This window comes from Emys orbicularis, chromosome 10 (assembly GCF_028017835.1).
Source record: "Emys orbicularis isolate rEmyOrb1 chromosome 10, rEmyOrb1.hap1, whole genome shotgun sequence".
NCBI classification, from domain to species: domain Eukaryota; kingdom Metazoa; phylum Chordata; order Testudines; family Emydidae; genus Emys; species Emys orbicularis.
The window spans coordinates 85,547,694-85,561,023 of record NC_088692.1 but is presented as its reverse complement, the minus strand read 5'-3'; the positions used below and the strand labels follow the sequence as shown (position 1 = coordinate 85,561,023).

Below are 13,330 nucleotides of genomic sequence, written 5' to 3'. Positions count from 1 at the left end.
ATCCTCCAGTGGGGGTGGGGGGGAGAGGCCATTTACATATCTTTATTTGCATAACATTTCTAGCCTAATTTAAATATCCTGCCACAGGGAATTAGTACAGTCAGGTTCTGAATTAAAAATCTTTAGCTAAAATCCAAGCATTTTGGTAAGATAAGAGTTATTTTATGTAAAGGTGGGTAGACACTGCCTTCTCCTCCATGTTGTTAACTACTGGATTAGAGTTAAATCTACACACTTACACATGTGAGTAACTGTGCATAAGAGTAGGCCCATTGAGTTCAATAGGGCTACTCCTGTGCATTAAGTTACTCACTAGTGTAAGTGTTTGCACAGTCAGGGCCTTAATGTATTAAGTAAGGCAAAACCAGCTGTATTTCAAGAATGAAAACATATACTTAGTGTTTCCATGGCAATGCATGTGCACTCATATTTACTATGGAATGAGAAGTGTTTGCAGGGGTCATGGACTTGGCAGCAAGTCAGATTTTGAAACTTTTTTATATATATAGCTAATGGATTACAAACATGAAACATCAGTAAACGCTTATAAAAGACAGAAGGCATTTTATATGTGAGGAGGATGACAATGCAAGTGCGCGCGCGCACACACGCTCATTTGTATCCATAATAATGCCACTCTCTAGCCCCGTGTCCGAAGACTCAATGCAGCTAGGAATCAGAGCTGAAGCGAAATATCAGCCTTGATGTTTTAACATCCTCATTTTCAGTCCAAAGCGCAAGATTCTGCAATGACACCCAGTGTTAAGTCTGCTCGACTGACCCCAGGAGAGGTATTGTAAAGCTCTCTGAAATAGGAGCATGAGAGGAGTTCTGTCTTTTAGAAACAGATGCGGTAGCACAGGGGTTCTCAAACTTTTGTACTGGTGACCCCTTTCACACAGCAAGCATCTGAGTGCAACCCCCCTTATAAATTAAACACACATTTTTATATGTTTAACACCATTATAAATGCTGGAGGCAAAGCGGGGTTTGGGGTGGAGGCTGACAGCTCGCGACCCCCCCCCCCCCGTGTAATAACCTCGTGACCTGCGGAGGGGTCCTGACCCCCCCAGTTTGAGAACCCCTGCAGTAGCATAACAGTAACCCAGGTAAAATCTAGTACTCAAGGAGAACCAAACATCAATGCTGACTGGTAATTATGAGTGTCCTAGAAATGCCTATACATGAATCACCAGTAATCATATTTAATTTCTTTGACTTTGGTAGTTAGTAGTTTGTTGATCCCTTGGTACTGGGATTTCTCTTGTTCTTTATGGCAGGTCAGCCCTTGCCAGCACATAGAAGAAGATGCAATAAAGACACAAGCACTGGAATTATGAGAGTTTAGCTGTAGTTGGGGAATTCAGAGACAACAATTATAGCGGTAAAACAAAGACAGGGATAGTTATGCAGGCACTTGATATTACTCTTTGCCATCCTCTCTCCTAACCACATGTGTCATTGGAAAGCCACAGACCTATTTAAAGCCTGATCTTCGGTTGCAATAGATTACGCCAAATTTATCCCAGGTGTAACTTCTAGAGCCCTGCAAATCCATGGATATCAGCTTTATATCCATGGATATCCGCAGACCATTTTTGCAGATTGTGGATCAGATGCGGATACAAATTTTGTATCCGCGCAGGGCTCTAATAACTTCATTCAAGCCAGTGCATTCGCACCAGGGATGAGTTTGGTCCACTGTGTTTTTAAAGAGAGCTAAGAGGCTTGGTTTACAATATACACTTAAAAAAAAATATGGACCCAAAATCTTGAATTAACAGTTTAAAAGGGAGTTCTGATAGATGTAAACAGCTGTTTACCTCATTGACGATGTAGTCCAGAAGTTCAAAGATTGCCATTGGAGGCCTGCTGTCTGGTCCATAGGCTACAAATGGATGATATATATTGAAAAATAAACCAGACTGTTTGTAAAATAAGGTAGAAATACATTCAGTCTGACAATACTATGGTTTTGCTCTTTCAAACACACTGTCCCATTGGGGAAGGGTACAGGCACAGGTCTGTTTGACAAAGGCAGCAAAGTTCTAATAGCTTCTTTCTGGGATCTCCATGAAGCTGGAAGGAGACAGCATGAATCTGGCTTTCCCTCTTCTCTTCCTCCCCCTGCCCCCCACCCCACCTTTGGGCTATGTATTCTTCCCATCAAACCCATCCAGCTTTCACATGCTACACTGCATCAGTCACTTACAGCTCATTGGTCGGCCAGGTGTTCTTTGCCTGGGTGAAGTCTCAGAAACTGGAGAGTCTCCCTCCACAGGGCAGCCAAACATCAGCTCCAGCTCCTTGGAATCAGGAGGGGGAATTGGGTATCTGCCAATGGCCATTTCTACCAGTGACAATCCCATACTCCAGATGTCTGACTGCACTGAATAATGAGTACCTTGGAGTCGTTCCGGCTACGAAAAGAAAAGCCAAAACATTGTAAGAGGTAAGAAAATCACACACTGCAATAACCTGGAAAGAGTGATGGATAAAATAAACACTTGAGCATATAAATATGACTTTTTAAAAAAATCATTATGGCAGTCAAGGAGTCCATAACTGACTTTTTAAAAGTGTCTGGAATCTGAACTCTCATCAGTTCCATAAACCTCAGGTACTTTGATCTTTAACAATTAAAGACCATCATTACAATTTCATCACAATTTAAAAATAAACATTGAATTGAATCACTAACTGTCAGTAGCACAACTCAGATACCCAATTCAGTTAAATGTATAGAAATTTACCTTTAAAACATTTTGTTAATGGTGATTTACTACTTTTTGCAAAAGAAAATACTAGTGTTTGAGCTAGTATCTTAGTATTGCAATAGAATTCATTGCAAGAACTCACATGTAAACTGAAAAAATAAGAAAATCAAAGTTATTTTGGGGCAATCAAGGATTCACCCCTTTCCTCAAGAAAGAAAGAGGGGAAAACTTTAAAGATTTTCTAAATGTCACAAGGCAAGCTGGCCTTTTAAGGAGGTTCAAGGTCCAGCCTCTACCTACGTCAGATTTCTGTCCGGAAGACAGGCAATCTGAGACGGACAGCTCTCCAAGCCTGAAGAAGAGCTCTGTGTAAGCTCAAAAGCTTGTCTCTATCACCAACAGAAATTGGTCCAATAAAAGATATCACCTCCCCTGCCTTAGCTCTCCAGGGCACACGGAAACTGTAGACTGTGCAGTAGTGCATTTTGCAAAAGCCTTAAATTCCACTTGGCTTTCCATTGCACTGTTGCATAGCCCACAGTTCCCATACCCAGTCCCAGAATGCCTCTGCTCTGGGCAGAAACTAGGCACAGAACAGAAGCTGGACCCTGAAACCCTTAAAAGGCCAACTTTCCTGTGACACAATGAAACTGGGGCTTGAACACATTGGTGTGTATCTATTTACTGTATTTCAAAGGAGTAATTTGCCAACTGTGGGCTGTATAGCATGACTCAGGAGAGGTGAAATATGTACCACAGCTCCTGTAGTTAATGGAATAGGCAAACAGTTAGCATTTGGTCATGAATATTAAAATATTATTTAAAAATATTTGTTCTTATACAATTTCAATGACTCAACTAAGTGTTTTTAAATAAAAGGAAAAACTTATCACTGTGGAGAATGTACTTATTACGCAACAATAAACTCCAATTTCAGATGTTTCTTTTTCAAAATACTTAATTTACTTCTGAAGAAAACAGATTTATATTATTTGAAAGGTGTTTCAAAAATGAGAGTCTGTCCTATTCCAACATATGTTCGGCTTGTAAAATGTAATGTGTAGGTTTCCTGGAGTTCTTTATTGACAAGTGTGAAAACAATGTAGGAAAATATTTCAAATAGTTTCCATGTGGGATGGGCACATTCAAAACCATTCAGATGTTGAAATGTAATGTTATTGGGATTGTGTTCTGCCTAGAAAAGCTTAGAGCACAGAAGGGACAAAGAGAAAAAAAATCTCATGTAAAGATTAAAAAATGCAATATACATGGTATACACACTCATGCCAACCTACCCTTTCAGCAAGTGGGAAGTATGTAGGTAGGAGCCTCTCTAACAGATGGCACGTCTTCAACTAAAAATATGGTTTTGTTTTTTTAAAATTGAATCACACATTGGGGAAATGAAACATGTATTTCAGGTACAGTCACACTAACTAGTCCAGCCATTCCAACAAAAATCACTTGAAAAGGTTCTCAAGATGTCCATGAGAACAGTGTATAAAGTGCAAAACACAGACTGAAATATACAGTCAGTTACTGCACTTGCTTTATTAGTATTGTGTGGCCAAAAAAAAAAAAAAAAAAAAAAAAAAAAAGTGGTAAAGACTGAGAACACTCTCCCTCTTGTAGTTTTAGTATATAAAATTAGTCCACATGGTTCCCATATACGTTTTTCTTTGAGAAGGCTCAATACAAAACTTCATCTTGCCCTTTTCCCCCCTCTTTATTGAGCCTCAAGTTCTCCAGAAGAGCAAAGACTCGAATGAACACATTTAGGCACTCATACCTTGAAAACTGAGTTAACAGTCTCATATTCCTATAGGATGTCAGAGTGGTCTATAGCCATTAAACCCTTTAACCAATGACAACTTTGAACCACTATGACAAGTGTAATTGGTATTTTATTAACCACATACTATTTCTGCGAGTTCATACTTAGACCTTCTCCAGTGTCCCACCTGAGCTGGAGCCAAAGCCCTTTTAGAATAAGTATCCAAAGGGGGATAAATTCTAGAGTTTGCTGGAGTATTAGATGAAAAACAAAAGTGAATGAATGAGACGTAGCAGGCAGCAGCCATGAAAATGACCTTTATGGCACTAAGTGCATCAGAACGGTGTGTAGTGGACAGGAGATAGAAAATAGCTCCAAGTTAATCTCACTGTATTGAGACATCAAAATCAGGTGTTGCCTGCAAAATGATCATGATCCAGCAAAGCCTTTTCGCCCGTAGTTTGAAAAACAGTGCCAAGAGAGACACTGTGCAATATCAGTAATTGCCTGCAAAAGAATGAACTACTACAGAGAACAAGCAGATTCACCACCATGATTTGATCTTTGAAATACAATGCCGTGGGACCAAGCTAGACCTTCAACCTGTGGAAGTGACATGTCAGTGGAAACTGAAGCTATGCGACACTTTGTTCCTCAAGTGTTCCTGATCAGAAGAAAAATAAAAACAAAAACACCAGCGCCCAGGGCAACAAGTGAGGAGCTGTGACAATTTTTTGCTGTTTAACAGCACCCACAAATCTCAAGTTTGCAACATAAATTGCTGGTTCACTTCTAATCTGACACCCACCTCAGATGACAAATGGAGAAGATAGCATCCTGAAAAGCAGGATCCATTCTGAGTAGAATAAGCAGTATACCTTTTCCCCCCCTCTTTGTTTTTAGGTCCAGCCTCAATTTCATAGCTACTGAAGAAACTCTGAAAGCCCTAGCTTTATGAGTTAATAGAATCTGCATTAAATTGACAAATACCATCATACATTAGAGTGAAAGAGATCCACAATTCATGTTCGTGCTGGTTGCCACATGATACACAGTGCTTCTTTAAATAGCACATTATTCCTGAATACTAGTTTTCAAAAGAGAACACCCACTAAGGTAGTCCCACGCTAGCCACTAAGCCAGGGGTGGGCAAACTTTTTGGGCCGAGGGCCACATCTGGGTGGGGAAATTGTATGCAGGGCCGGGGCAGGGGGTTAGGGTGCGGGAGGGAGTGCGGTATGCAGAAAGGGGTTAAGGGCAAGGGATTACGGCAGAGGAGGGGTGCGGAGTGTATGAGGGGGCTCAGGGCAGGGGTTTGGGATGCAGAGTGCTGCAGGCGGCTTAGGGCAGGGGGTTGGGGTTGGGGTGCAGGAGGGGTGCGGGGTGTGGCAGAGGGCTCAGGGCAGGGGGTTGGGGTGCAGGAGGATTGCGAGGTGCAGGCAGGGGGCTTAGGGCAGGGAGTTGGGGGGTGGGGTACAGGAGGGGTTCGGGCTCCAGCCTGGCACCGCTTACCTCAAGCGGCTCCAGGGTGGCAGCAGCGCGCACTGGGGCCAGGGCAGGCTCCCTGCATGCCTTCCCTGGCCCCACGCTGCGCCCCTCCTGGAAGCGCTGTGGCCCCTGGGGAAGGGGGGCGGAGGGCTCCGCGTGCACTGCCCTTGCCGCGCCTCCAGGTACCTCCCCCGAGGCTCCCATTGGCCGCGGTTCCCCATTCCCGGCTAACGTGAGCTGCGGAGGGCAGTGCCTGGAGGCAAGGGCAACTCATGGAGCCCTCTGCCCCCCTGCCCGGGGGCCGCAGGGACGTGGTGCTGGCGGCGCTGCGGGCCGGATCCGGCTCGCAGGCTGTAGTTTGCCCACCCCTGCACTAAGCCTTGTCTACATGAACCTTTTCCCCGTTACTATAACTCACCCTACGATGGCAATGGTAGGAGCACTTGTGTAGACAGCATCTTGCCTAGCCTCGCAATTGTAGCAACTGTGAGAAATTTTGGGGGGTGGGATAGGGAAAAAGACTTGTGTAAGGAGAACAAACTCTACACGCTTTTTTTGGAGATGCATGTACACAAAACCCCAAAGCATTAGCTGATTGGATTTTGCAATGCAGATGCATCAGCATCTCTTTTGCAATGTTAGAAGACTCCAAGTCATAAGTCACGCATTGCAACAAATCCATTTTTGAACTTTGATGTGATACTTGAATACTTCAGTGAGGCAATGAGTAATAATTGTAAATAACTGTAGTGACGGCAGTAGTGATTTCACCAAAAACTATACCACAATGCATAGTAAACTCAAAGCTAAAAGAGCTGTACTTACTGACATGTAGGACCGTGTCCCAACAAACGAGTTTGCCATTGAATCTATCAGTTGTCCACTGACACCAAAATCACAAAGCTTGATTTCACCTCTAGAGTTTACCAAAATGTTAGATGGTTTAACATCTGGAAAAAAAATGAATGGATGAGATAGATATATAAAATGGGAATATTTGACAATGAAAGTAACATGAAAGGTGGGAGTAACCATGTGCCTCCCTTTGTTCTCCTTTTAACTTCCAACCTGATTCCCTTCCTCTCCCTGGAAGGTACAAAAGGTTTGTGTTTAAGTTTAAATCTCATTCAGAATTTCCTGTTTTTCCAATGTATGTTTTGTAGTGTCTACAACATTCTTGTAAGGACTTTCACATTCGGGTCTCAGACATGCTAACGTACTTTCAAACTTAACTCCAGTTTGATGGCTTTTTTTTGTGCCAAGCTATATTCAATAAAAAATCATTAATAATCTATACATTTTAGTTTACTGGGTCATTAAATGAAATGCAACCATGTGTCCTATCATCCCAAACTGATAAAAATATTTGAATGTGTGTAAAAAAGCAATTTCTTATCTTTAGCAAATAAACTCAGACAAAGTAAATGGGCTATTTTAAACTGAGAACAATTCTGATACTGAAACACTGCATTAAATTAAATGTTTGTTTAGTTTGAGATCAAGTTTACCTGAGATGGAAGAAAACTGGTTGAGATTTTACATTCAGCGCTACTTCTCTAAATGGAAACCTAATGCAGGTCTTTGGTAACTAGGCAACTAATAACCAACTACTTATGCATGCTAAAGTGCTGGGAGCATTTCTTTTAATCTTTTTGTTGTAGGTATAAGAAATTTCTCAATATAATTGACTACTTACCCAGAGTCATTACCAATGAATTACAGGGCTTATGAAACAGGCAGCCACATTTGCAAAGAATGCCACCAATGAGTTTAAAAAAATATAAAAAAAGATTATAAATTGGTTTGGACTGAGGGAGGAACTGAACTTTCAAAATTCCTGTTTGTGCATCTGTGACCCCAGAGCACACTGACTGCAACTCCTTGTTACACCTTAAAGACTAACAAATTTATTTGAGCATAAGCTTTCGTGGGCTACAGCCCACTTCTTCGGATGCATAGCCGAAGCTATGCATCTGAAGAAGTGGGCTGTAGCCCACGAAAGCTTATGCTCAAATAAATTTGTTAGTCTTTAAGGTGCCACAAGTACTCCTGTTCTTTTTGCGGATACAGACTAACACGGCTGCTACTCTGAAACTCCTTGTTAGTTACCATAGTCTCCTCACTCAAATCTAAGCACTACTCAAGAGGTAGGTGGGGAACGATTTGTGCTGACAAATTCTTTTCTATACATTGCATTTTAACTGGATACAAAATACTCTGTGCCATTAGCAAGCAGACAGTACTTAGATAGCAGGTGATGAGGCCTTGGAAATACCTAAAATGGATAGATTAGACACAGCCTAAAATAGCTTTCAGGAAGTTGGATGCTTCACAGCAAGCTGGGCAAACGCAGTATGCACAGCATGCTTGAAGCAGAATCTTTTCTGTTTTATACAATGCTGCTGCTGCACGTTTTAGCAGCTCCCACCCCAAGCACATTTTCTTCTAGATTTTAGTTCAGAATTTATATAAAACATACTCCAGGCAGCTTGCAACACATCCCCGAAGGAGTCAGTGTGCAGTTCATGTCCGTAGCAGGGTAATTTTGGAAAGCTGATGCTAACACAGCACCCCAAAACAGGGAGGGCTCTGTGTAAAAGGTTACACTTGTTTTGAAGAGAGACGTACAGACCAGGAAACAGAGGTTGAGGGTATATTTTTAGAAGTAATTGATTTTTTACTTCTAAAAGAAACAGACCAGAAATGTTATTTGCCTTTCAAAATTCTTGCTGCTGTTTCTGGTTCCAAGCATCTCCGCTTTAGAAGAGGTCACTTGAAGATGCCCAGGCACACTGAGAAGTGCTTTTTCAATGCCTTGCAGAGCTCCTTGAGCTCAGCTACAGTAGCATCAATCCAGCGTAACTGCACAGAACTCAGCACTAGCTTTAAGTCACAGCAAATCCACACACTGACCTAACATGGGGCCACATGTGGCATGGCCCCAAGATCTCAAGATGGAGGGGACGCTGCCCACACAACTCTCTCCCCTCATGCTGAGAAGAGGAGCTCAGCTGCCTTCACAGTTCAGTCTCCCTCCCCGCTACATAGGGCCCCAAAAAGAGATCCACAGGGATGCATCCCATTCCTAGCCCCATGGAGATCGCCTAGGAAAGATAATACACCTACTGCTTTGCCATGGAGCCTTTTTTGCAACACAGATTTCCCCTTTATGGGAGGGAAGAGCTCCTGGGGGAGTCCTTGGTAGCACGACTCCCCTGGAGCTTGCTGCCAGGCGGCATGTGCAGAGTGCATCAATGCAGGCAGAGATCCTGGGAGACCTTTATGGGCTCAGGGCCAGACTTGCAGCAAATTCCAGGCGGGGGTAAACCCCACCTCCGCAACAGAACAACCGAGGGGATTCTACACAACGGAGATTTCCTCCCCCTTAGCTAGGTCACTGCCCACTGACTGTAGGAGGGATCCAGCCCATGGTCTTTAAGCTTGAAATGCCACTCATTAGCAGGGTTACCATATGTCCGGACATCGCCTCTTTTTTTGACCCTCCGCCCTCCGTCCGGGCGGATTTTTCGAAGAAGAGGCGATGTCTGGGATTTTCGCAGAACAGAGATATTGCAGCTGAGGAAGAGCAATCTCTGCGCCCCGACTGGTCCCTCCCCTGCAGCCACAGCTGCTGGATCCGGCCCACCCGAGCCCAGGCTCCCAGCGCTGGGGAGGGGGAGAGCCCCACAGGGAAGTGCTGACTGACGGCTGTTGCTGCATCCCAAGTCGGCGCCAGCCGTCCTACCACCGTGACAGGGAGCAACACTGCCCCCCACCTCAAGGGTGAGGCCCCAAGTATCCCTCAGCACCCTGAGGTACCCCTCTCCAGTACACACACACCTCCAGCACTCCCCAACTGTACCCTCCCCCCATCCAGCAGTGTCCTCTTTTGGGGAACCTGAAGCAGGATAACCCTAGTCGTAAGAAAGCAGCAGCCACAGGCCAGCGCTCTGGGGCCAGCAGTGAGAGGTTATAAAAACTCCTGGCTACCCAAGGATTTTCAGACAAGGCTTGTTAGCCTTGTTTTGGGACAGGTGAGGGTGCCACAGCAGCCCCTGGAATAATGCTGAATGCCGTATTTATATTCGCTATATTTATGCAGGTACCCACCAGTGCGGCACGTAATGCAGGCACAGACGACATTTTTAAAAACCTATCGTCATCTCCTCTGACAGCTCTTGCTGAGCAGCACAAACATTCCATCTTCATCTTTTCACGGCAAAAGAAACAATTACAATGTCAGCGTTCCGTTGTCAGTGAACTTCTAACCGTGCTTCTGGGGCTGGGGACTACCTGGAATGCAGCTGGTTTCTGAAGGCTTAAATTTGCATGTGTTTTTCTACTGACAGCGCTGATAATCACATAGTGTAGCTCTTACAACAGCCCAGCAAACCCTGGACTTTGAAATAAAGCCTGCCCTGCTTTGAGCATATTCAATGTCTCCTTAAAGCTTCTGATTCGGACGAGAAGATGATGTTTGGAACGCCACTGCCCACTCCCCACCCGCAACCTCTGTAAACAGGTTACTCTTAAGGGGCTTCTCTGCAGCCAGTATTTTCCCAACGCAACTTATATTGCCCAAATGGAACGAGCATATCAAAACACCCTTCACAATGGAAGCATTTGGCTGGGACGCTGAGGGAAAGGACAACCCCCTGGAGATCAGTCCCGGGCTCTGTGCTATCACACAGGAGAGCTGGACGGCGTGTGCTGCAGGAGCCATGTACTCAACCCTTGGAGAAGGTGAAAGGGCATGTCGCACGTCACTTAACATCAATCCCTCCAGACAACTGAGGAACGGAGCTGAGCATTCCCAGCTAGTCCTCTCAAGACAGAAAGATGGATATACAACACCGAAGAGACGAGGGTGCTAAATAGAGCGATTCATAAGCAAGGCCATAAGGAGCCACTGTGGTCATCGAGTCTGACTTCCTGTATAACACAGGCCATAGAACTTCCCTGAGTTAATTCAAGTTTGAGCTAGAGCAGATCTTTAAAAAATATATCCATCCAATCTTGACTTCAGCGTTGAATAATCCACCACAACCATTGGTACATTGTTCTAACACAGGGATCGGCAACCTTTGGCACGCGGCTCACCAGGGTAAGCACCCTGGCGGGCCGGGCCAGTTTATTTATTTATTCGGCCAATCGTGGCCCCCACTGGCCGCGGTTCGCCATCTCGGGCCAATGGGGGCGGCGGGAAGCGGCGCGGGCGACTAGTTATAAAAATTTGTTTGTTCAGCCTTGCCACAAGTTCTCTACACAGGGAACTTATCTAATCCACCTAGTCCAGTATCACGTGTCTGACACCAGCCAATGCTGGCTGCTTCAGAGTGTGTAAAATTCCCCAAATACATCTAGTGCATGAGATGAAAGTACAGCTGATAGCAATTGGAATTTTATCCTGGCTCATCTGAAGGTGCTATTTGCTATTTTTATTCACGTAGTGATGGTTTCTTTAAAAAACAAACAACAACAAAAATACAATAAAACTATCATGTCATTTGTCTGAATATTCTGCAACAAGGAGTTTCATGGGTTAGTCACAGTATGGAAAATTTGTTTCCTTATCATCTGGAGCCTTTTTATTCTGGTATTATGGGAGAGTATATGTACCTTTGCTTTATCACACCTCCGCTTACTCCTTGCAAAAGAGTCCTAATCCTCTTAGCCTGGTAAACTCTTCACACTACCTGCCTCTCCTTTCCTCTTCCCCAGCCATCCCTGCCTTATGTCCATTCGATTTAATTCTTTCTTTCCAAAGTTTTTCCAGTTCTCCTTTTAGAGAGGAGGACCAAAACTAAACACAGCATTCCAAACGAGTTAAGCTATCTAAAGGCATAACATTTTCCATTCTCCTCTTAATGCACCCTAATGACTTCTTCACGGCCATAATGATGCCTGAATAGTTTTCCTGAAAGGTCACAGCTAGTTCAGGATCCACCTGTCTCTCTAAGGGTACGTCTATACTTACCTCCGGGTCCGGCGGTAAGCAATCGATCTATCGCGTCTTGTCTAGACGTGATAAATCGATCCCGGAAGTGCTCGCCGTCGACGCCGGTACTCCTGCTCCGCGAGAGGAGTACGCGGAGTCGACGGGGGAGCCTGCCTGCCACGTGTGGACCCGCAGTAAGTTTGAACTAAGATAGTTCGACTTCAGCTACGTGAATAACTGTAGCTGAAGTTGCGTATCTTAGTTCGAAGTGGGGGGTTAGTGTGGACCAGCCCTAAGGGTATGTCTACACTGCCCACATTACAGCGTGGCCATGGCAGCGCTGTGACATGGGCAGTGTAGACATGCTTTACGGCCGGGGGGAGAGCTCTCCCGGCGATAAAAAATAACCACCCCAAATGAGGGGTAGTAGCCTTATAGTTGGGAGTGCGGCTCCCGGCAACAAAGCGCTGTCTAGACTGGCGCTTTTCAGCGCTAAAACTTTTGTCGCTCAGGGGGGTGTTTTTTCACACCCCTGAACAACTAAAGTTTTAGCGCTGAAAGTGGCAGTGTAGACACAGCCTGATTAGTATAAGCTGAGCCTCCCAGCGTAGCTATGCTTAATGTCATGTTGTTTAGTTACCTAGGTTCACTTGGTCTCTCTGCAGGTCTATCATTCGCCCTGCTTTTGACTACTCTAACTAATTTTGTGTCACCAACAAGTTTTGCCTTTCCCCTTCATTCTCCTTCTCCAGGTCAGCATTATGATTACTATTTATTTGTGTTCAAGTAATGCCTAGAAGTCAGGGCCCCATTCTGCTAGGTGCTGGAAAGTGTTCTGGACCAGTGACACTAGCTCTGGACCTCAGGAGCACTCTATTGTTAACATCTTATGACAAAATACCTTTTTTTTTTGTAAAAAATGTAAGAGTGTCTTTTTTGTAGTGTTGCCATATTGTGTTTTATTGCCCGGCAATTCTGCAGAGTCAGTTACGCTGACCAACAGTAGCTGCAGTCAATTACATTAATGCAGTTTCCAAGTACCTATTGATTCCTCTTAAGTAGATATACCCTAATTCCACCCAATCTCCAAAAGATATCGACGGTGCAATGTGATCCAAGAAACACTGTCCGGAAAAATTAAAGGACACAGGCACATAGCTTAGTCCCATAATGTTGATTCTGTATTTCACTCTACCTGAGAATAGAGATTATCCTGAATGTTTTGTTTAAATACATCAAAGAAAGAGAAAGCACGTGCCTGCAGCTCAGGGGAGGGAAGGGGAGTTTTATTTTCCAGCACTGCAGGGAAGGTTTAAAACAACCAGTACTATGCAGAATTAAATGCAAAGCTGCAAAAACTGTGACAAGAACATTTGATTTATAAAGCACATTCTGTATTAATAAAGGTTATTA

General features: G+C 44.1%; 1 protein-coding gene across 1 annotated transcript in view; it reads right to left on the bottom strand.

The window, feature by feature from the left end:
• MAP2K1 (mitogen-activated protein kinase kinase 1) overlaps positions 1–13,330 on the bottom strand; it is a 60,854-nt gene that overhangs the window by 4,817 nt on the left and 42,707 nt on the right. Inside the window, exons 6-8 of the mRNA XM_065411904.1 lie at positions 6,805–6,929; positions 2,213–2,420; positions 1,824–1,888 (exon numbers count right to left, since the gene is read on the bottom strand). Of these exons, the coding sequence (XP_065267976.1) occupies positions 1,824–1,888; positions 2,213–2,420; positions 6,805–6,929 (398 nt within the window). The remainder of the gene's footprint in view (positions 1–1,823; positions 1,889–2,212; positions 2,421–6,804; positions 6,930–13,330) is intronic.